Source organism: Oncorhynchus keta, chromosome 10 (assembly GCF_023373465.1).
Source record: "Oncorhynchus keta strain PuntledgeMale-10-30-2019 chromosome 10, Oket_V2, whole genome shotgun sequence".
NCBI classification, from domain to species: Eukaryota; Metazoa; Chordata; class Actinopteri; order Salmoniformes; family Salmonidae; genus Oncorhynchus; species Oncorhynchus keta.
In genome coordinates, this window is record NC_068430.1 from 44047368 (window position 1) to 44071167 (window position 23800).

The following is a 23800-nucleotide window of genomic DNA, read 5'->3' on the forward strand; positions in this document are numbered from 1 at the left end:
ATCCATGTCTGTCTCTACTATCCCATAATGTTATCCCTTAAATCAAATCTCTCTCTCTGTGCTTTGTGGGAGTTATAGGGGAAATGATTTCCCCTCATTTGACACCTTAACTTGAACTGTAAACAGTTTTGTACTTGTATTGCATAAAACATAATGGAGGCTGTACTATCCTTTTACTGTATGTCAGTCGATCATTTATACACAACGTCTATGAATGAACATAATGGAGGCTGTACTATCCTTTCACTGTATGTCAGTCGATCATTTATACACAACGTCTATGAATAAACATAATGGAGGCTGTACTATCCTTTCACTGTATGTCAGTCGATCATTTATACACAACGTCTATGAATAAACATAATGGAGGCTGTACTATCCTTTCACTGTATGTCAGTCGATCATTTATACACAACGTCTATGAATAAACATAATGGAACTAGTAATATAAGTAATATAAGTCATTTGTCTTTATTCATCTGTGGTTGTATAGAGAGCAATAGTAATGGCTTTTCTAACGGAGGCTAACTCTTCAATGGCTCATTGGTCAAAGCCTATGGTGAAATTAATGTTTTTTTTTGTTGGGGTTGGGGGGGGGGGGGTTGGATAAACAACAAAAATAAGTTCTGTGGTAAACACAGGCTTAGGATATCTTATATACATTTTTTTCATCAGCTAATGCCCCCTTTTTTTAAAAGCATTTATGTAATCAAAACAAGCACATAAATGCTTCATAATTCATAGAAGTCATGTAACTGGCTGATATTATCTCATAGAATAAAACGTATAAGATGTCCTAAGCCTGTGTTAAACCTCATTCATTTCCCCATAGGCTTTGACCAACGAGCCATGGCTAACTCAGCTGGCGAGCTCTACACATGTGAAACAGGTGTTAGAGATGACCACTTGAGAGCTGTTAAGCAATGGATTTTTTCCCATATATATGAAGTAAAGTACTTGCTTTTCATAACAACATAATCATAATTTCTTGCAAACAGCTCCTTCAGAAGTTTATTTGCAGAGTTAAAGCAAAAACAACTAGTCCATGTAGAAAGAAATCCCCTTTGATAGGGCGGTCTCTGCCATCACATGTAAAAGGTAGCCTATTGAATGCAATGCAACTTATGATAACATACACTGAGTGTACAAAATATTAGGAACACCTTCCATGACAGACTGACCAGGTGAATGTGGGTGAAAGCTAAGATCCCTTGTTGATGTCACTTATTCAATCCACTTCAGTCAGTATAGATAAATGGGAGGAGACAGGTTAAAGAAGTATTTTTAAGCCTTGAGACAATTGGGACATGGAGTGTGTATGTATATGCCACTCAGAGGGTGAATAGGTAGGACAAAAGACTGAAGTGCCTTTGAACGGGGTATTGCAGTAGGTGCCAGGCACACCGGCTTGAGTGTGTCAAGAACTGCAAAGCTGTTGGGTTTTTCATACTCAACCGTTTCCTGTGTGTATCAACTATGGTCCACCACCCAAAGGACATCCAACCAACTTGACCCAACTGTGGGATGCATTGGCGTCTTTGTCACCTTGTTGAGTCCATGCCCCGAAGAATTGAGGCTGTTCAGAGGGCCAAAATGGGCGCAGCTCAATATTTGGAGGGTGTTTCTAATGTTTTGTACACAGAGTGTATAATAACACATTGTTTTGTAAGAAACAAACTGTACATAGTTAAGAATATTGCAATTAAACCTCAACTGAGAACCAAATAGTTAAATTATCACATTTGATATGGTGTAATAGAAATAACTCACCTGTTACACTTAGAGAGTGTTGAATGTTCACCATATTGAACATGGAATAAATAATAAATAATCAAAGTTGTTCAGACAGTGGATGTATAGTACAGTGTAGATAGCATTATTCAAGTATTAATTTGTATTGTCTCTCAACTCAAACATTGTACTTGTAGTAGTAGTGGTAGTAGAATATACTAGTAGTAATATAGGTGATTGGAATGGTTGGTAGTAGAATTAGTCCCACAATTTGTGGTAGTTGTAGCAAGAAAGAACAAATCATAATTGAGACAACTGTATCTTTCAGGACTTAATGCACGTAAGGTATATGCTGGACTAATCTCGGAATGCAACAACACAATAAACTCAATCAAATTAATAAAATGGAAACATCAAAAGAAACACACTACTTGTAGTCCCTTCAAGTGCTGTCTCTGTGTGTTTCTTTCACCCATTTTTCATGTCATCCAATCGGTAGTTACAGTCCAGCCGCTACAACTCACGTACGGAAGGTCGAGAGCCGTGCGTTCTCCGAAACACAACCCAGCCAAGCCACACTGCTTCATGACAGAACGCCTGCTTAACGCGGAAGCCAGACACACCAATGTGTCTGAAGAAACACCGTACACCTGGCAACCGTGTCAGCATGCATTGCATCGCCTGGTCATGGCCAGCTGCGACAGAGCCTAGACTCGAACCAGGTTCTCTAGTTGCACAGCTAGCACTGCGATGCAGTGCCTTCGACCTCTGCACCACTCAGGAGGCCTGTCTCTGTGTGTTTTAAGGGAAGTGTGTAGGGGGCCATACGGTTGCTCCACTGGACTGACATTGATGTGGTCTCCCACAGGGCACAGATGTCAGTACAACATCTAGATTTGACTTACATTTTAGTTAAGTTGTCAACTAATGTGAATTCAATGTGAAATTAACCCAAAATGCCACCCTGTCATTCATTGGACCAATCAGTTTTCCATGTTGATTCAACGTCATCACATTTAATATTTTGGTTGAAATGACGTGGAAACAACGGTCATTGTCAGGCATGACAACAGGAGTGTCAAGACAGCTCAAACTGATCTGGGACCGGGGCCTCGTTTCCCAGTTGCGATGTACTGTAACTTAAGCATTATGACGATCATATCAGATGTACCGTTATTTACGAAGCAACTTTGTAATTGCGTTTCCTAAACAATCACGTTAAGATAATGTTCGCTAAGGGCGTCGTTAGACCACGCGTCGATAGTAATAGGATCCAAAGAAAAGCAGCGCTGCTCTCGGGAATCAGCTTTCTCCATTTCAATCATATCTTAACATGAGAACTATTCCACAATACTGAAAACAGATCAGCTACTAGAGAGATATTACCACCCATGGCTGTAAATAAGCTATTGAGGCAGCTTATTATGCTTACCCAATAATAATGCACTGAATCACAGATTGGGCACATCATTGTACAAATGTTGTCACACATCATGAAACACATTGAGGCAAAATGTAACTAAATTGATCCCACTGGGCACACACTGATTGAATCAATGTTGTTTCCACGTAATTTAAAATAAATGATGTTGAACCATCTGTGCCCAGTGGGATTGAACATGAAATGATTTCAATATGATTGAAAAAGGCTATATGGGCCGTTATAGGCTATGGATCTTTTAATGCAGACATCTCGGTTTTCATTTGAAGCACCATTTTATCCTTCGCTTGTTTGTCAAATGTGCTAATACTTTGGTAACTTTGTATCTGTAGTCAACTTCGTGCTGAAGTTATTGTCAGTCACAGTCAGACCGACAGCCTAAACATCTTGATCTTCTATGAATAAAGTGACGTGGAAGGGCAAAAAGCATCCACCGATGTACTTTGGCTCCTCTACAAGTGGTCTGGATCCCTCGTAGATGTGCAACGTTTTCCTAATGAAGGCTCTGGGAATATATAAAGGTGTTTTAACAGTTTTAACTCAGCAGTCAGGTGCTTGTGTCCATACAGTAACAGTATATCACTGGGTTCCAGGTTAGTATATCAGGGGCGTTTTAATTGAACTCCTCCGGTATCTGTCCAGGTATCCTGAAGTCAGCTGTCTGCTGCGCTGTCTGGTCCAGGGTGTTCCTGGGGCTGGATGTGCAGGTGAAGCTGGCTCTGGTCTCCACCGTACAGCTGGTTCTCTGGAGGAACTGCAGGAAGTTCTCGTGAGCCGAGCCCTCGTGGCCGCTGGACAGGGCCAGCCGGGTGGAGTAGCAGCGCCGCAGCTTACACAGCTCCTCCCTGATCTGGCGGTTCAGCAGCCCATAAAAGAATGGGTTGATGGTAAAGGAGGAGTACGCTAGCCAGGTGACGGCCTCCTCTAGGTCAGGTGGGACCTTGGGCGGGTTGTTGATAGTCAGGTGCAGGTGGAAGGCGAAGTAAGGCAACCAGCAGAGCAGGAACTGGCCCACAATGACCACCAGGGTGAAGGCGGCCTTGCCCCCACCAAAGGGCCTTTTTTGGTGGAGCCTCCTGGGGGCGTTGCGGGTGGTAATGATAGTGGTCTGGCTGCTGATGGAATCTGAGCGGTGTTTAAGATGGCTGGCCGTCCAGGACGGTAACGGTCCATGCTGTCTAGCCGCCACGCGGGCCACTTTATAGACGTTACAGTACACAGCAAAGATGACTGCAGCAGGCAGGCAGAAACAGGCCACTGTGAAGAGGACAGAGAAGGCCCGGCGGTGGCCGCTGTGGCTCCAGTGGAGAGAGCAGTGCGCGGCGCTGATGGAGCTCAGGCTGCCATAGCTGGGCCAGCCGAACACAGTGGCCAGTCCCAGGAGGGCTGAGGCTACCCAGACCAGGACCATGACGGCTGCGGCCAGCTTCAGGGTCATCTTTACCTCGTAGCGCATGGGGTGGACAATGTAGTAGTAACGCTCCACGCTGATGGCCGTGATGGTGAAGATGGAGGCTGTAATTCATATAAAATCAAACGTTATAATTCACTACACACAGTACAACAACCAAATGAAAGTGATAAAAAGAATCAGAAGACAAAAAATGAGAGATTAATATTTGAACATAAAAAACACAAATCTAAATCAAACAATTGATTGCTTAAAGTCATCAGAAATGGTACCCCATCCACTGTATAGTGCACTACTTTTGACCAAAGTCCTGGTGAGTAGTAGTGCACTATATACAGAATAGTGTGCCATTTATGATGCAGCCCTAAATTGTGTCTGTGCCTTGTACTTTACCTGCGATGAGGAACACGTTGAGGAAGACGTACATCTGGCACTCCAGCACTGTGAACACCACGCTGGCGAAGTACGGCGAGCTGGACACAATTCCCAGGGGCATGAGCAGCACGGCACACAGCAGGTCCACCGCACACAGGTGGCACACAAAGGCAAACTTCCTGAATTGAATGATTTTAACTTTATTAATCCCCAGAGAAGAAGCACCTCTGTCCCTAAGCATTTTGAATGTCTAGTCCTAAATGTGGAACTCTTGCTCTTCCTCGGCCTCCATATGTGCCCTTAACAAATTGTCTGACCTGCTGTCTAACTGTCCAACTGTTTAATCTGAATTACAGATAGTGATTGATCTTAATCTAGATTGGTTGATGCCAGTATGTGATGGGCTGAAATATATTTGTATTTGTATTGTATCTAACTGAGCTGATAACTAAAACAACTCGCAACGTCTTTAAATACCTAGAAAAATTGACTCAATTAGATTCTAACAATTCTAACAAATGCCCCTCATTAATTGACAGCAAATGGGATATTTGCCAATGATTATACAATCTCGCTCACACATTACTACAAAGATATATTTTAGGAATTTTAATGAGCTACATTTTTTTGCTTGAGATGGGGTTGAGTGACAGGGGGGTAGTGTCAACTATCAATGACTTGGATCAGGCCCTTAATTTTTGTATTACCCTGTTTAACAATGTTGCAGATAAATGTGTGCCGTACATAAAACTAAGGGTAAAAAAAACGATGTAATCTTTGGTTTACTCATGAATTGTCTGAGGAATTACAGGAAAGAAATGTAGTTTGGGCTAAGACGAGACGGACTGATTCTACATCCGATTGGCAGTCCTTCAGACATTTCAGAAATAAGTGTCTATCCCTGGTAAAAAAAAAGAAAGAAAGCTAAATCAACTAATTTCTTGAATTGTGTATCAGAGAGTTGTGGTAATCCAGGCAATTTCTGAAAAGTGGTCAAATCTTTGAAAAAAAAAACACCACCTCCTCGTTGCCCCAGCAGGTTTTGACAGCCTCTGGCCCCGTTCTAAACAAAATTACAATTTGTGGTGCTTTTCATAATAACCATTCTGCTTCCGCTGGCCACGCATTTAAAATGATAATCTAATCCCATAGAGGGAGTCATTTAGTCACCTCAGACTCACATACTTTATCTTCATTTCAACCCTTTGATGTCTATGATGTACTAAGTGCTTTGCTAAAGATTGATGTTAAAAAAAAACATTGGGTCTGATTCACTTAATCCCTTCTTGCTGCCCCACATATTGCAGAACCACTGACCTATATACGTCCTCCCCCTACATATCTGAGGAGATCCTTCAAACTACTGTCCAATTTCCAAAATATATTGCCTTTCCAAAGTTTTAGAATCCCTGAATAACTTTTAGCTCTTTTAACTTCTCATTCTATTCTTAACGTGCACCAATACGTTTTTAGACCTGGACAAGGCACAGTTACAGCTGCTACACTTGTTTTAGATGATGTGGTAAATTGCTTGGATCAAAACATTTATTGTGCTGTCTTATTTATCGACCTTTCCCAGGCCTTCGATACCCTTTCCCAGGCCTTCGACACCCTTTCCCAGGCCTTCGATACCCTTTCCCAGGCCTTCGACACCCTTTCCCAGGCCTTCGATACCCTTTCCCAGGCCTTCGATACCCTTTCCCAGGCCTTCGATACCCTTTCCCAGGCCTTCGACACCCTTTCCCAGGCCTTCGATACCCTTTCCCAGGCCTTCGACACCCTTTCCCAGGCCTTCGATACCCTTTCCCAGGCCTTCGATACCCTTTCCCAGGCCTTCGATACCCTTTCCCAGGCCTTCGATACCCTTTCCCAGGCCTTCGACACCCTTTCCCAGGCCTTCGACACCCTTTCCCAGGCCTTCGATACCCTTTCCCAGGCCTTCGATACCCTTTCCCAGGCCTTCGATACCCTTTCCCAGGCCTTCGATACCCTTTCCCAGGCCTTCGATACCATTTCCCAGGCCTTCGATACCCTTTCCCAGGCCTTCGATACCCTTTCCCAGGCCTTCGATACCCTTTCCCAGGCCTTCGATACCCTTTCCCAGGCCTTCGACACCCTTTCCCAGGCCTTCGATACCCTTTCCCAGGCCTTCGATACCCTTTCCCAGGCCTTCGATACCCTTTCCCAGGCCTTTGATATCTATTCTGACATTTCACATTTCACACATTAAAATAAATTGGTGATCCTAACTGACCTAAGACAGGGAAGTTTTACTAGGATTGAATGTCAGGAATTGTGAAAACTGAGTTTAAATGTTTTTGGCTAAGGTGTATGTAAACTTCCAACTTCAACTGTAAATAATGTTGGTCTATCTGTTAAAACGTGTCATATTCATCTGCATGCAGATGACACTGTTATGTATGCCATTGCCCCAACTGTCGAACAGGCTATTTTAAAGCTGCCATTTGCTTTAGAACTCGTGACAGTTTTAATAATCACCACTTTATCCCTCATCAAAAAGTTGGCTGGTCCTCATTAAAGTCCTGTAGATCAATTTATTACTCCCTTTTTGTTTACAAAGCCCTTCTACACAAGCTTCCAACTTACCTAACTTCATTGCTAACATATAAAAAAAATGAGATACCAAACCCATTCACAGGGTTGGTTAACTCTTCAGATTCCTCGAGTGTCCACGGAATTAGGTAAATCCTTTTTTAATTTCATGCCCCAGATTTTTGGGATCACTTACAAAATGCATTACATTTGGATTCCCTGGTGCCTCTAAGGCGTTTTAAACCCCTGATGTTAAAATATTTTTGGTGTCTATATTGAATACATAATTTAAACATTCACAGTGTAGTTTGGAAAAAAGTATGTGAACCCCTAGGCTAATGACTTCTCCAAAAGCTCTTTGGAGTCAGGAGTCAACTAACCTGCAGTTGAATCAATGACACGAGATTGGAGATTTTGGTTAGAGCTGCACTGCACCCATAAAAAACATGCACAAAATGTTTGTATGCTATTCGCAAGAAGCATTGCCTGATGTGAACCATGCCTTGAACAAAAGAGATCTCAGAAGACCTAAGATTAAGAATTGTTTCCTTGCATAAAGCTGGAAAGGGTTTCAAAAGTATCTCTAAAAGTCAGTTAAATGTAAGACAAACTGTCTATAAATGGATAAATTTGAGCACTGTTGCTACTCTCCATAAGATTGGCCATCGTACAAAAATGACTGCAAGAGCGCAGCGCAGAATGCTCAATGATCAAGAAGAATCCCAGTGTCAGCTAAAGACTTACAGAAATCTTTGGAAGATGCTAACTTCTCTGTTGATGAGTCTACAATATGTAAAACACTAAGCAAGAATTGTGTTCATGGGGGGAACTGGGGGGAACCCATGGAAGAAGCCACTGCTGTCCACTGCTGAAGTTTGCAAAAGAGCACCTGGATGTTCCACAGCGCTACTGGCAAAATATTCTGTGGACAGATGAAACTAAAGTTGTGTTGTTTGAATGGAACACAACACTATGTGTGGATTTAAAAAAGGCACAGCACACCAACATCAGAACCTCATCCCAACTGTAAAGTATGGTGGAGGGAGCCTGGACAGCTTGCAATCATCGACGGAAAAATGTATTCTCAGGTTTATCAAGACATTTTGCAGAATAATGTAAGGCAATCTGTCCGCCCAACTGAAGCTCAACATAAGTTAGGTGATGCAACAGGACAACAACCCAAAAAACCCAAGTAAATCAACAGAATGACTTCAACATTCGAAAATATGCCTTCTGGAGTGGCCCAGTCAGTCCTGACCTCAACCTGATTGAGATGCTGTGGCCTGACCTCAAGAGAGCGGTTCACACCAGACATCCCAAGAATATTGTGGAACAGAAACAGTTTTGTAAAAAGGATGGTCCAAAATTCCTCCTAACCGTTGTGCAGGTCTGTTCAGCAACTATAGAAAATGTTTGGTTGAAGTTATTGCTGCCAAAGGAGGGTCAACCTGTTATTAAATCCAAGGGTTCCCATACTTTTTCCAACCTGCACTGTGAATGTTTACCTGGTGTGTTCAATAAAGACATGAAAAATTACAATTGCCTGTGTGGTATTAGTTTAAGCAGTCTGTGTTTGTCTATTGTTGTGACTTAGATGAAGACCAGATAACATTTTATGACCAATTTATGCAGAAATCCAGGTCATTCTAAAGGGTTCACTTACTTTTTCTTCCCACTGTATATACAGTGCCTTGCGAAAGTATTCGGCCCCCTTGAACTTTGCGACCTTTTGCCACATTTCAGGCTTCAAACATAAAGATATAAAACTGTATTTTTTTGTGAAGAATCAACAACAAGTGGGACACAATCATGAAGTGGAACGACATTTATTGGATATTTCAAACTTTTTTAACAAATCAAAAACTGAAAAATTGGGCGTGCAAAATTATTCAGCCCCCTTAAGTTAATACTTTGTAGCGCCACCTTTTGATGCGATTACAGCTGTAAGTCGCTTGGGGTATGTCTCTATCAGTTTTGCACATCGAGAGACTGACATGTTTTCCCATTCCTCCTTGCAAAACAGCTCGAGCTCAGTGAGGTTGGATGGAGAGCATTTGTGAACAGCAGTTTTCAGTTCTTTCCACAGATTCTCGATTAGATTCAGGTCTGGACTTTGACTTGGCCATTCGAACACCTGGATATGTTTATTTTTTAACCATTCCATTGTAGATTTTGCTTTATGTTTTGCATCATTGTCTTGTTGGAAGACAAATCTCCGTCCCAGTCTCAGGTCTTTTGCAGACTCCATCAGGTTTTCTTCCAGAATGGTCCTGTATTTGGCTCCATCCATCTTCCCATCAATTTTAACCATCTTCCCTGTCCCTGCTGAAGAAAAGCAGGCCCAAACCATGATGCTGCCACCACCATGTTTGACAGTGGGGATAGTGTGTTCAGGGTGATGAGCTGTGTTGCTTTTACGCCAAACATAACGTTTTGCATTGTTGCAAGTTCAATTTTGGTTTCATCTGACCAGAGCACCTTCTTCCACAAGTTTGGTGTGTCTCCCAGGTGGCTTGTGGCAAACTTTAAACGACACTTTTTATGGATATCTTCAAGAAATGGCTTTCTTATTGCCACTCTTCCATAAAGGCCAGATTTGTGCAATATACGACTGATTGTTGTCCTATGGACAGAGTCTCCCACCTCAGCTGTAGATCTCTGCAGTTCATCCAGAGTGATCATGGGCCTCTTGGCTGCATCTCTGATCAGTCTTCTCCTTGTATGGGCTGAACGTTTAGAGCAGGGGTGTCAAACTCATTTCGCATCGTGGGCCACATACGGCCTAGGGAGATGTCAAGTGGGCCGGACCATTAAAATTATACCATACTCTGCTATAAATAACCAAAATATCATGTCTTTCCTTTGTTTTGGTGTAAAGAAGCACAAGAACATTAGGAAAATATTGAAATTTAATGAACTATCCTTTTACAAAACATTTCATGAAACACCTCATATTTCCTTAGACAAATGTGCAATTTACTTTTATCATTCACAAATATGCATTGCAACTGATCCCACTGATTGTACAAAGGCACAAAACTTTAATTGGTACTGAAAAATATAGTAATGCACTTTAAGATTAAATGAGACTTTTAAAGAAAGGAATTTTTAAACCACTTACACATACGCATATAAAATCTAAATGTAATCCCTGCGTACACCTTACAAACTAAGGAGAGTGATTTTAAATGTGTAATGAAGAAAGTGTTCGCCTGTCCTGTAAATCTGTAAACTTCATACATGAAACATACATACACATACAATACATACTGAAAATTTATGGAGTTGTATGAACAGTAGAATTCCATCACACAACTTTTGTTTTGAAGCTGCTGACTAACATTAAAGTGCACATTTTTTAAATCACCACAGTAAGGATTCATCTTCACAGAGCTGTATTCTTTCAATGCAAACAGTATCTAAGGCAGCATTTTAAAGGTGTTAGTCTAGTTTTTCGCTGTGATGAGTCTCGTAGTGGCGTCGAATATTATATTCCTTCAATACCGAAACTTGTTGCAAACACACCAAGCACAAAGGTTTTCCGTGCATCTCTGTAAATAAATAGGACGTGGTCCATTTTTCTTTGAAAATTCTACACTCCTTATCTACTTTTCTCCGTTTGGATAACGACATTTTGGCTAATGAGGGTGTAGCGGAGAGGTAGAGACCAAGGTATTAACAACGTCGTAACAAGCAGCAGATGGCGCATTGATACCGTCTGCTGTTTTCAGTCTGACTCAGTGATGCGGCTTGTCTTCTACTCTGATGGAAAGAGTGCGCCCCTTAGCGGATAATCCATGAATTGCAGCGAATTAAAAATATTAATTCCATGTCTTTTATGCATTTTTTCCACTTTCAAATTATCCTGCGGGCCTGATCGAACCTCCTTGGGGGCCGGTTCCGGCCCGCGGGCCGTATGTTTGACACCCCTGGTTTAGAGGAACGGCCAGGTCTTGGTAGATTTGCAGTGGTCTGATACTCCTTCGATTTCAATATTATCACTTGCACAGTGCTCCTTGGGATGTTTAAAGCTTGGGAAATCTTGTATCCAAATCCGGCTTTAAACTTCTTCACAACAGTATCTCGGACCTGCCTGGTGTGTTCCTTGTTCTTCATGATGCTCTCTGCGCTTTTAACGGACCTCTGAGACTATCACAGTGCAGGTGCATTTATACGGAGACTTGATTACACACAGGTGGATTGTATTTATCATCATTAGTCATTTAGGTCAATATTGGATCATTCAGAGATCCTCATTGAACTTCTGGAGAGAGTTTGCTGCACTGAAAGTAAAGGGGCTGAATAATTTTGCACGCCCAATTTTTCAGTTTTTGATTTGTTAAAAAAGTTTGAAATATCCAATAAATGTTGTTCCACTTCATGATTGTGTCCCATTTGTTGTTGATTCTTCACAAAAAAATACAGTTTTATATCTTTATGTTTGAAGCCTGAAATGTGGCAAAAGGTCGCAAAGTTCAGGGGGGCGAATACTTTCGCAAGGCACTGTATACAGTACCAGTCAAAAGTTTGGACACACCTACTCATTCAAGGATTTATCTTTATTTTTACTTCTACTTTTTTTCTAGCGAAGAACTATGACTTATGAGAACAATGAAATAACACCATATGGAATCATGTAGTAACCAAAAATGTGTTTAACAAATAAAAATATATTTAATATGTGAGATTCTTCAAAGTAGCCACACTTTACCTTGATGACAGCTTTACACAATCTTAGCATTCTCTCAACCAGCTTCACCTGGAATGCTGTTCCAACAATCTTTAAGGACTTCCCACAAATACTGAGCATTTGTTGGCTGCTTTTCCTTCACTCTGTGGTTCAACTAATCTCAAACCATCTCATTTTGGTTGAGGTCAGGGGATTGTGGAGGCCAGGTCATCTGATGCAGCACTCCATCACTCTCCTTCTTGTTCAAAAAGTCCTTACACAGCCTGAGGGTGTTTTGGGTCATTGTCCTGTTGAAAAACAAATGATAGTCCCACTAAGCGCAAAACAGATGGAATGGCGTTTCGCGCTGCAGAATGCTGTGGTAGCCATGTTGGTTAAGTGTGCCTTGAATTCTAAATAATTCACTGACAGTGTCACCAGAGAATCACCCTCACACCATCACACCTCCTCCTCCATGCGTCACGGTGGGAACCACACATGCAGAGATCATCCGTTCACCTACTCTGCGTCTCACAAAGACACCGATTGGAATGACAAATCTCAAATTTGGACCAAAGGACATATTTCCACCGGTCATCAGACAAAAGGACAGATTTCCACTGGTCCAATGTCCATTAATCGTGTTTCTTGGCCCAAGCAAGTCTCTTCTTCTTATTGGTGTCCTTTTGTAGTGGTTTCTTTGCAGCAATTCAACTATGAAGGCCTGATTCATGTTGTCTTCTCTGAACAGTTGATGCTGAGATGCGTCTATTACTTGAAATCTGTGAAGCATTTACTAGGGCTGCAAATTCTGAGGATGGTAACTTTAATGAATTTATCCTCTGCAGCAGAGGTAACACTGGGTCTTTCCTTCCTGTGGCAGTACTCATGAGAGTCAGTTTTATCATAGTGCTTGATGGTCTTTACGACTGCACTCAAAGGCACTCAAAGTTCTTGAAATTCTACACATTGACTGACCTTCAAGTCTTAAAGTAATGGTGGACTGTTGTTTCTCTTTGCTTATTTGAGCTGTTCTTACCATAATATCGATTTGGTATTTTACCAAATAGGGCTATATTCTGTATACCAACCCTAACTTTTCACAACACAACTGATTGGCTCAAACACATTAATAACCTCTACAGGATCATTGTCCCCCCACGGGACGGTTTTAACCTCTCTAGGCTAGGGGGCGGTATTTTCACGTCTGGATGAAAAGTGTTCCCAAAGTAAACTGCCTGCTACTCAGGCCCTGAAGCTAGGATATGCATATTAGTATATTTGGATAGAAAACACTCTGGAGTTTCTATAACTGTTTGAATGATGTCTGTGAGTATAACAGAAATGATTTGGCAGGTGAAACCCCGAGGACAAACCATCCAGAAATATTTTGTTTTGAGGTCACTCTCTTTTCGCTTCCACTGGATGTCAACAGTCTTTAAAAATTGGTTGATGTTTTTCCTTTGACAAATGAAGAAGTAGGGCTGTTCAGAACGAGGGTCGAGTCTAGTGTACTGTTGTGGTTGGGGCACACGACCTGAAAGCTTGCTCTACTTTGTTTTTATCCGCTATTGAACGCAGATTATCCCATCTTAAATTTTAATGATTATTTACGTTACAAAATACCTATAGTTGTAATAGGAAAGTTGTTTGAAATGTTTGGACAAAGTTTACAGGTAACTTATTATGTTTTTTGTAGTCATATTGTGCGAGTTGGAACCAGTGTTTTTCTGGATTCATCGCGGCAAATAAATTGACATTTTGAAGATATAATGACAGAATTAATCAAACAAAACGACCATTTGTGATGTTTATGGGACATATTGGAGTGCCAACAGAAGAAGCTCTTCAAAGGTAATGCATGAATTATGTTGTTATTTCTGAGTTTTGTGTCGTGAAATATGATTGTCTGTGTATGTTTGATGGGGTGCTGTCCCTAGATAATCGCATGGTTTGCTTTCGCCGTAAAGCTTTTTTGAAATCTGACACTGTGGCTGGATTAACAAGAAGTTAAGCTTTATTTTGACATATTGCATGTGTATTTTCAAGAATGTAAAATATTTACAATCCTGTAGTTTGAATTTGGCACCCTGGACTTTCACTGGATGTTGGCCAGGTGGCATGGTAGCGTCCCGTCTAGCCTAGAGAGGTTTAACGTACGCTAATGTGATTAGGACATAGACATTGGCAGAATTCTTAAATTCTTGTTAATCTAACTGCAATGTCCAATTTACAGTAGCTATTACAATGAAATAATACCATGCTATTGTATAAGGAGACTGCACAGTTATGTACTTGAAAATGTATCAATAAACCAATTAGGCACATTTGGGCAGACGTGATACAACATTTTGAACTGTACGTGGTCTAAAACTTTGCACATACACTGGTTCCATCTGGTGTTCAAAATCTAAATTGTGCCTCAACTGTAATAATACATTGTAGCCTTTCTCTGGCATTTTAAAGATGACGGGCAGATTAGATCTTTTACCAGATCTAATGATTTATATTCCCCTACATTAATTTCACATTTCCACAAACTTCAAAGTGTTTCCTTTCAAATGGTATCAAGAATATGCATATCTTTGCTTCAGGTCCTGAGCTCCAGGGAGTTATATTTGGGTATCCCATTTTAGGCAAAAATTGAAAAAATGGTCCGATCCTTGAGAGGTTTTTAATAGCCTGTTTAAATGTCAAACGTCAATTAGTGACAGACTCATTACTTCCAAGCAAAGTACATTTTTTGTCTCCTTGTCCTCAGCTAAAGAAGGTCGTAGCACAGCCTCTGAATGTCGTAGAGACAAACCAAATATATCCCATATGCATCAGAGTTGTGACTTTCCCCTGCATCTTACAGCTTGTTTTTAGTGTAAAGCATTGCGCACTTAAGTGTTGTTTTTGATCGCTTTATACAATCAGGTCCATTAAACTTAAGTTAAAAAAGGGTAGGCCTATGCTTTTAGCCCTTTACTTTAACAAAAGCCACAGTACCCTCACATACCTCCTCAATTCAAGCCCTGGTTTTAACTCAACACACCAAGCTCTTCACTGACACTGACATATTTAAGTGCATGATGACTGAAGGACCTGGCTGACCAAATCTATGGATAGTAGACTATCATTTTGTCTGACAAACAGGTAGGCCTACCTCTTATTTATTGAATAGGAGGAAATGGGCTACAAGACAAAGCCCTCCTGTTGTTATTAGCCTACATTAAAATTAAAGTGAAGAATGTTTAAATTAATTAGGTGTTCTCAACTTAGCCTACTTTCAGCACCCATGTGCTGCCCATCATAGTAATGTATGTATATTACTCGAGTATGGGTTACTGTGAGGTCAATAAAAACTCGGATTAATTGCTTCATTATGGGTAATGAAACATTGTTTTTATTCAAATCAATTATAGCAATAGCAACCTTACCTCTGGTCCTCCTTCTCATTTTTACAGCTTAACAAGGTATCAGTAGGCCTAGACTGTGCGCACAGATATAGCATTTTTGGACAAATTGACTTGCCTCCAAAAGTGCCACCGTTACAGAGCACAGTCATTGGTTAGGCGGCACAAAAGGGTTTACATCAGCAAGAGCAGGGCAGGCTGGGGCTCATGATTGGGAACACCCGTCCATTGCAGTGTGTGATGTACTGTAGTCTAGTTTTATATACACCATCCCAGCAGGGCACACACTATGAAATATAACTTTGCCATGTGCTTCTCCAAGAATGCTCCTCATATAGCCTTGGCCTAAGCCCATTTTATAGGCCAGACTTTCTCAAACCTTTTGTGCCAGGGACACCATAGAGGTGTCAAGGTGTTTTCAACAGCTAGTCTGTTGCAATATTTTGATTATGTTGCAGCAAGAGAGGAGACACTGGTCTTACATAAGTAGGTAGAATGAAGGGGGTTTTATGTCTTCACTGCCATCTTGTAGAGTTGCGGATATTCTCTGCTGCTGAACAGCCAGAACGTGGACAGACACATCTCATTAAAATGAGCGTGCAGGTCACAGGACAGCTCCAATAGCTTATTATCAAGAACCGGTGATAAGCTGTGGCATGCTGACTAGACCGGGCAAGCGCATGCGTCATAGCTTGATATTGCTAGCCAAATGCCTCTATACACTCGGTCTCTCCAGATGCCCAGTTTTTTCTTGAAATCGGCAATTTTTTTAATATGCTTGGGAAATGTCACTTGCGTGATCCTGCATGGATAGGTTGAGCAGCTGTCTCGACGGTAGGCCTACAGATCCCGATACAATGGTCCCAATGTAATTCATGACCCTTTATGTACTCATTCAGAACATTGAATATTTCACCTGCAGTTGAATTTTGAGGCAACTCTTTGCAACAAGGAAATGATTCATACATGTAGCGAATATATACAAGAAGCGTGCATTTCAAAATGTCAGTCGTCTCATCGAATTGGATTGCAAAGTGTGGGCTCTGTCTAAAACCTGCATGTGATTCAACATAATCTGCCACATCCTGGATTCTACGTGTGACAGTGTCATTGGAAAGTGGGATTACACTGATCTTTGTAGCAGCAGTTGGGTCTAAAACCTCTTGGCAAGGATCCACAACTGAGGGCATGACCATATTTTCAACTATAGTGAAAGGAGCCTGGAAAATGTTATGAGAGAGGAAATATGAAGCCTTCTGACACGCCCTGGCCATAGAGAGGCTTTTATTCTGTATTTTGGTTGGACGTAACAGAACTACCCACCACCAAAGGACCAAGCAGCGTGGCCAGGAGGAGCAAGGATCCTGGGCCCGGGAGAAGAGTGAGTGGAGGACCTCACGGACATGGGAGGAGGTTATGGCAGGGGACTAGACCCTGCCATGGAAACAGGCGGAAACAGCAAGGGAGGAATGGCGGCGATACCAGGAGTCACGGCAACGAGGCAAGCATGAGGGGCAGCCCCAAAAAATTGTGTGTGTGGGGGGTTTACATGGGGAGGGTGGCAGAGTCAGGGTTCAGACCTGAGCGTGCTTACCGTGGGGAGCGAGTGACCGGTCTGCACACCATGCCTATCCGGTTCTGCGCACCATGCCTTCAGTGCGCATCCACAGCCCGGTGCGCTCTGTGCAAGCTCCCCGCAGTGGTCATGCTAGAGTGGGCATTCACCCAGGACGGATTGTGCCGGCTCAGCGTTCCTGGCCTCCGGTGCGTCTCTTCGGCCCAGGTTATCCTGTGCCAGCTCTACGCATAGTGTCCCCGTTTCGCCAGCAAAGCCCAGTGCGGCCTGTTCCAGCTCCCCGCACTTGCTGGGCTAAGGGGGGTATCCAGCCAGGACAAGTTATGCCAGCTCTGTGCTCTAGACCTCCGGTGCGCCTCCACGGTCCAGTGTGTCCTGCGCTGGCTCTACGCACTATGCCTCCAGTGCGCCGTCATAGCCTAGTGTGTCCTGTGCCAGCTCTCCACACTCACCAAGTTAGAGTGGGTATCCAGCCAGGACGTGTTGTGGCAGCTCCACTCACTAGGCTGCCAGTATGTCTCCTCAGTCCGGTGAGACCTGTTCCGGCTCCACATTCGAAGCCTCCAGTGATGATCCATGGCCCGACGCCTCAAGTGATTTTTTTTTTTTTTTTTTTTTTTTTTTTTTAAACCTTTATTTAACCAGGCAAGTCAGTTAAGAACATATTCTTATTTTCAATGACGGCCTGGGAACAGTGGGTTAACTGCCTGTTCAGGGGCAGAACGACAGAATTGTACCTTGTCAGCTCGGGGGTTTGAACTCGCAACCTTGCGGTTACTAGTCCAACGCTCTAACCACTAGGCTACGCTGCCGCCCCATGGCAGATGATCCATGGCCCGAAGCCTCCAGTGATGATCCATGGCCCGAAGCTTCCAGTGATGATCCATGGCCCGAAGCCTCCAGTGATGATCCATGGCCCGAAGCCTGCAGTGATGATCCATGGCACGGAACCTCCAGTGATGATCCATGGCATGAAGCCTCCAGCGTTGATCCGCAGTCCGGAGCCTCCAGCGACGGTCCCCAGTCCCCGGGGGGCATAGAGCTTTTATTCTCTATTTTGGTTAGGCCAGGGTGTGACTAGGGTGGGCATTCTAGTTTCTTTATTTCTATGTTATCTATTTCTTTGTTTTTGTCCGAGTGTGGTTCCCAATCAGAGGCAGCTGTCTATCGTTGTCTCTGATTGGGAATCATACTTAGGTAGCCTTTTCCCCACCTGTGTTTTGTGGGTAGTTGTTTTCTGTATGGTTTATTTGCCTTACAGAGCTGTTTGTTTTTTCTCTTCGTTATTTTTTTCAAGTGTTTTGATCAATAAATATCATGAACACTTATCACGCTGCGCTTTGGTCCATGCCTTCCGACGAGAGACGTAACACCTTCAGTAAACTCTCATTGTCTGTGAAATTATTGTGCAGCATTTTTGCTTGGTTGGACTTTTCTTTTTTGTAAAAATAAAAATCTGGTTCATGCTTGAGATGTGGATACTTTGTTTCTAAATGTCTGCAGATTTTCGAAAACTTCATAGCGTTGTTACTGAGGCAAGTCTGATATATCCCACAGACTAGTTTTGGCAGGCAGGTCTCATTTGAATAAAATCCAGAGAGAAAGAGAGCATGCAGGCTGCACAGCAGGGTTAGCTTGTGTGTCTGTGTGTTTTTTGTGTAGCTATACTTAGTCATGGTGACACAATTCGCTTACTGTGTCATGCATAGTTCAGCTCATTGGGCAAGTAGGTCTACGGCAAGTATTTATTTGAGTCAAATATGCTGCAGACCACAACAACACAAAATACACCATTTTCAAGACAAATATGCTGCAGGCCTGCAAGCATTCATCCACAGAACTGTGCTGGGGTTTGAGAAAGGCTGGTTTAGGCTATAGGGGCATCATTGGGCACACATGAAATGCTATAATAAGCAACTAACTCTCAAACCTTGAGCAATATGACATTTAATCTATTACAAATGACATGACCCTCCCTTGGACTAAAAATAAATAAAAAATACTAAACTCCCCCTGACTGAAATTGAAAAAGCATGACCCTCCCCCATTTTCCTCAGGGTAAATATTGTGCAAATTGTACCTCTCCCTTAGCCTATTTAATTAGCCTGGGGAGAGGCACTTACTGTACTATAATGTTAAAATGAGGGGAAATCAAATGTTTGTTTTTTTTAAAACACCGTCACATTGAAATGATATCGCTGCAGATGTTTTGGCTTGGTGGTCCCAAAGATGATCTACAGTCATTTACGAAGTCGAATTAGGAACCACTTGGGCCACCCTGTGGACTAGATGTCATAGCCATGCGTTTCTGGAATATTGTCAGGCATTACATGCATTTGAGCAAAGATACAAATGTATGTACATGTATCGGAAATACATTTTACGTGATGTTAATATATTGAAATGTATTTTTTTCTGTATGTGTTCATTAGAACAAATTGAACTTTTAGCACTGATGTCTGGTCAAACAAGTACAATATATATATATATATATATATATATATATATATATATATATATATATATATATATATATATATATATATAAATTCCAGAAGATACAACTCAATTATTTAATAGTATACGCAATAGAAACAAGGAGAGTGTGCATACATTATCGGTGCATTAGAAAGTCATAGGGGACCCAAGTTCCTTTTATGATGTACAGTGTATCTGTTTTTATGCATTTATAATCTGGTGTATTTTTTACCAGCCTGCCAGCCAAAACAAGATGGCCACAATGGAAATAAGTTGCAAAACTGTTATGTGTTATTCTTGTTGATTACGCATTGTAGTCACTTATGTGTTATCCTTGATGATTATCAATTGTGGTTGAATTATGTTTTTAAATGGTCAAATAAATCAAATCAAAAAGTACCAAAGTACCTGAGGTGCGGCGCTTTGACCACCACCACCAGCACGGCTGTGTTAGCCAGCAGCGCCACCACGTTCAGGGTCACCATGAAGAATATCCCTGTCAGGTCCTTGAAGCGTGTCTGGGAGTTAGGCAAGGTGCCCAGCTGTCTGCTAGGGGCTGAAGGGAGGGGCGCCCCCAGCCCCCACCACAGGCTCTCATTGGCTGTCGTATCATTGAGGTCAGGGGTCAGAGGTGAAAAAGAGTGTTCCATAGTTCACAATGAGAGTTCCAGAACAGACATAAAAAGCGTTCCATTAGGCCTAGACTCCCCCATCTTTCACTGGTGTGGTGAGCCAGATGATTCCTTCTGCTTAAGAGTCAAACGGTTAAACTACGTTTCCCTGTTGGAAGAAAAAGGAAGACATCATCAATGGACTGGTTGTGTTTTTGGGGATACTTCTGTATTGACAGTAAAACATCATCAGCCAAGTTCTGTAGACCAATGTGTATTTCACCTTGAAATACACATTGGCAAAAACAACACAAACACTGACATCATAATTCACCATTGCAAGAGAATGATGAGATTATCTCCGCATGCTAAGCCCTGTTCCGTTTTCATTATTGCAATGTCCTACTTAATACTCTCAAGGGATAATAACAACTATTTAACATCAAATCCACAACGGAAGTGACATTTTTCTATTGTTTAGGAATATAATTTGCTTTCATTTTGTAGACACTTCACTGTTGGCCCATCCCTTGTGTTCACAAATATCCATCGATTTAACCCCTCTGTGTTGATACTGTCCACTAGTTTCAACACAGTTGATTGACACAGGTGTCTACTACTATCGACCCTAAATCTGTAGAAAAGGACATCTGTAACATTTCCCTTTGGATTGTGGGACTATTTATAAAAGAAAGGATGCTCTTTCTCTCCCCCCCCCCCCTCTCTCTCTTTAAGAGGATAGGAGGATAGGGACCTGATCAATAGGAATAATTCATGGAGGAGAGGACACTCTCCCTCTCTCTTTTCTCCTCCATCCTTCTATCGTTCCCTAACCTTTTGAAATGGAAGATAATGAGCTTGCTTGTTTTAGCCATGCAGCTGCGGGGGACTGGCACTGTTGATTAGTATGTGCCCAGTGTCACCCTGACTGTGTAGGGCCTGCATAGGGCCATCAAAGACACACACAACCTCTCACCAGAACAGACTTGATCTCCATCTCTATCAAATACAATATAGTTCAACGAACACTGTGTTCAGCTTTCGGTAACAACAATGCACAACATAGGCCTCGTCACATTAACATTTCACTTGCTCCTGTTTATCAGAACTGTATGTGCGTATTGACTACCTTCTTATGTACTGTAGCTGTGCATCTAAACCTTTTTAAGGTCTGTCATATGTCAGAGGGACAGTGATATCAAGTTTGTGGGTGACTTCAAAGCAACTTTATCACCACACACATGGCTCACATATTATGCTCTGCTCCCCTTCATGTGTGTGCCATGAAGATAAGAGGGACGCAAACACGAAAACCCCAACCTTCAATGTATTGCTGTTCCTGCTTGTTTCACTCACTCACACACCAACCCACGCGCACACACACACACACACACACACACACACACACACACACACACACACACACACACACACACACACACACACACACACACACACACACACACACACACACACACACACACACACACACACACACACACACACACACACACACACACACACACACACACACACACACACACACACACACACACACACACACACACACACACACACACACACACACACACACACACACACACACACACACACACACACACACAGACACACACACACACACTGTCACCTGAATCACGGCTGTGCAAGGAGCATCATCAGTTTCCCAGAACCTATGACTATGCATGCTGTTCTGTTGTGTCCTATTTCCATGTGCTTGCTGGTAGACTAGTGCTGCTCTACTGATGCTCTCTCCCTCTGTAATCGGCTCTGGTGGCCGTCCGGCGGATTGGCAAGCCATGTTAGTAATGAGATTTATCCACAGTACAAAAAGGACGAGTCAGTGCAGGTACGTCTTTGTGTAAGTTATGAAAGGATGTCCCCGTTTTCATCCTGTCCTAGTGTCAAGCCTACATACAGCATTTGGCATCTCCTTTAAATGCATAAATTAGGCTTCTGAACTGGCCATGCAAAAAAATGAAAAAAATGACTGTCAGTTTCAGGAGACCAAGAGGGTATTATGGACTTGAATGAGTGATCTAGTACAATTTGATTGAAACGAAAAAATATCTGCCACAAATAAATCACACCTCTTTGGATGTGAGACATCCTCCTGATGATCAGAATACAACCGTCTTTAAGAGGTTGTTGTGCATCGATTAACAACAGTTTGATTCTGGGTTAAACTTGGAACATTGTTATACTCAGAGGTATAGTATATGAGGAGTGATAGAGACTGGTTTTTACATCAGAAGTTAATGGTTATCTGTAGGAGTCAGATGGCTTTGGAATTTTGGGTGGGCGGTAGGAAGTCACAGGATTAGTAGGGGATACGGGTGGAGATCTTTGGATTAGACATCAAGGGGGTTGAGTTCAGGTCAGATCCCCTTAAGGGAGAAACAATGGTTTATTACCCTATTACTTTGTCCTCCTGTCGAACCATAATAGATGTAAGGATTGGAGAGAAGGAGGAGTGCCTAAACTGGAGTATATATACGTGTGGTGGTGGAAACGTGTTTTGTCTAATGCAGCTGTATTGACCCTCTGGGAAAAATGTAACTTGGTTTAAGCTTTCGTAATGTCCTTAGAGTTTTTTTTCTTCTGGGAATTAAAACCTAACACACTTAACACACTGAGCTCCAGCTAAATAATAGGCTACCCAAGCTTATATCAACATGTAAGCTATCTTATCTTATTTCAACATGTATGCTCTCTTATCTTATTTCAACGTGTATATCTAAAATCAAATTGCACAATAAGTGTTATCAACATAGGCACCACTATAAAGTGGTATTTATTAGTATTTATAGTATTTATTTCAGGCACCAAATCTAGTTGGTTAACCTGGACGTGCTTACACACACAGGACAGAAACCTTTTTGTTTTAAATGATTCAAATCAATGTTTTTATCATTAAATCGTAACTCACCTGACATGAGTTGTGAATGGATGTTTATCATAAAAACATAAAATCCTCCCGTCCAACTCCCACTCCTCTTGAGTTATGTAGGGTGAACTACGTGGATTGTCCAGGGGGTTTTCTGTTCCCAGGTGGACTGGAATTCCATTATGTATTTTATGTATCCAGGCCTGCCATAAGGCTCTGAAGTCTGGGTCGGTGCCAACAGATGCTAAGACAACAGGTGTACCCTTACCTAACCCTCCAGACCTCTTTCAGTACCTATCAACCTCTAAATCTGACAACAAGGATGGCTTAAAGCTTGGCACTCTGCTCCTTCTAATCCTGGTCCACGATTGATAAGTATCCCTGATGGACGGATGTCCTGTGGGAAGGACTCCTGGGTAGGACTGGTGTCAGAGTAGAGGAGCGATAGACTGATAGGTGATGTGCAGACTAGGGAACTCAGAAACAGCACAGCTGGCTGGCTAGATGGGGGAGGGGCTAGGCACCAGTCAACGTTAGAATCACATCATCAACAGAGGATCATTGGTGAGGATGCTTTTGTGAAACTACGCCCACCCTCATTGTCCCGCCCACACTCTCTGTTTCACTCTCTCTTTCTCTCATCTCTCAGTCA

General features: G+C 42.2%; 1 protein-coding gene across 1 annotated transcript; it reads right to left on the reverse strand.

Annotated features, from left to right (window-relative positions):
- Positions 1–673: 673 nt before the first annotated feature.
- LOC118388807 (probable G-protein coupled receptor) lies at positions 674–23592 on the reverse strand. Its single transcript, XM_035778288.2, has 4 exons — positions 23191–23592; positions 20041–20412; positions 4977–5137; positions 674–4687 (listed from the first exon to the last, which is right to left on the reverse strand). Exons 2-4 carry the CDS (start codon positions 20280–20282, stop codon positions 3786–3788), a joined length of 1305 nt encoding a protein of 434 aa, XP_035634181.1. The 5' UTR covers positions 20283–20412; positions 23191–23592; the 3' UTR covers positions 674–3785.
- Positions 23593–23800: the final 208 nt, after the last annotated feature.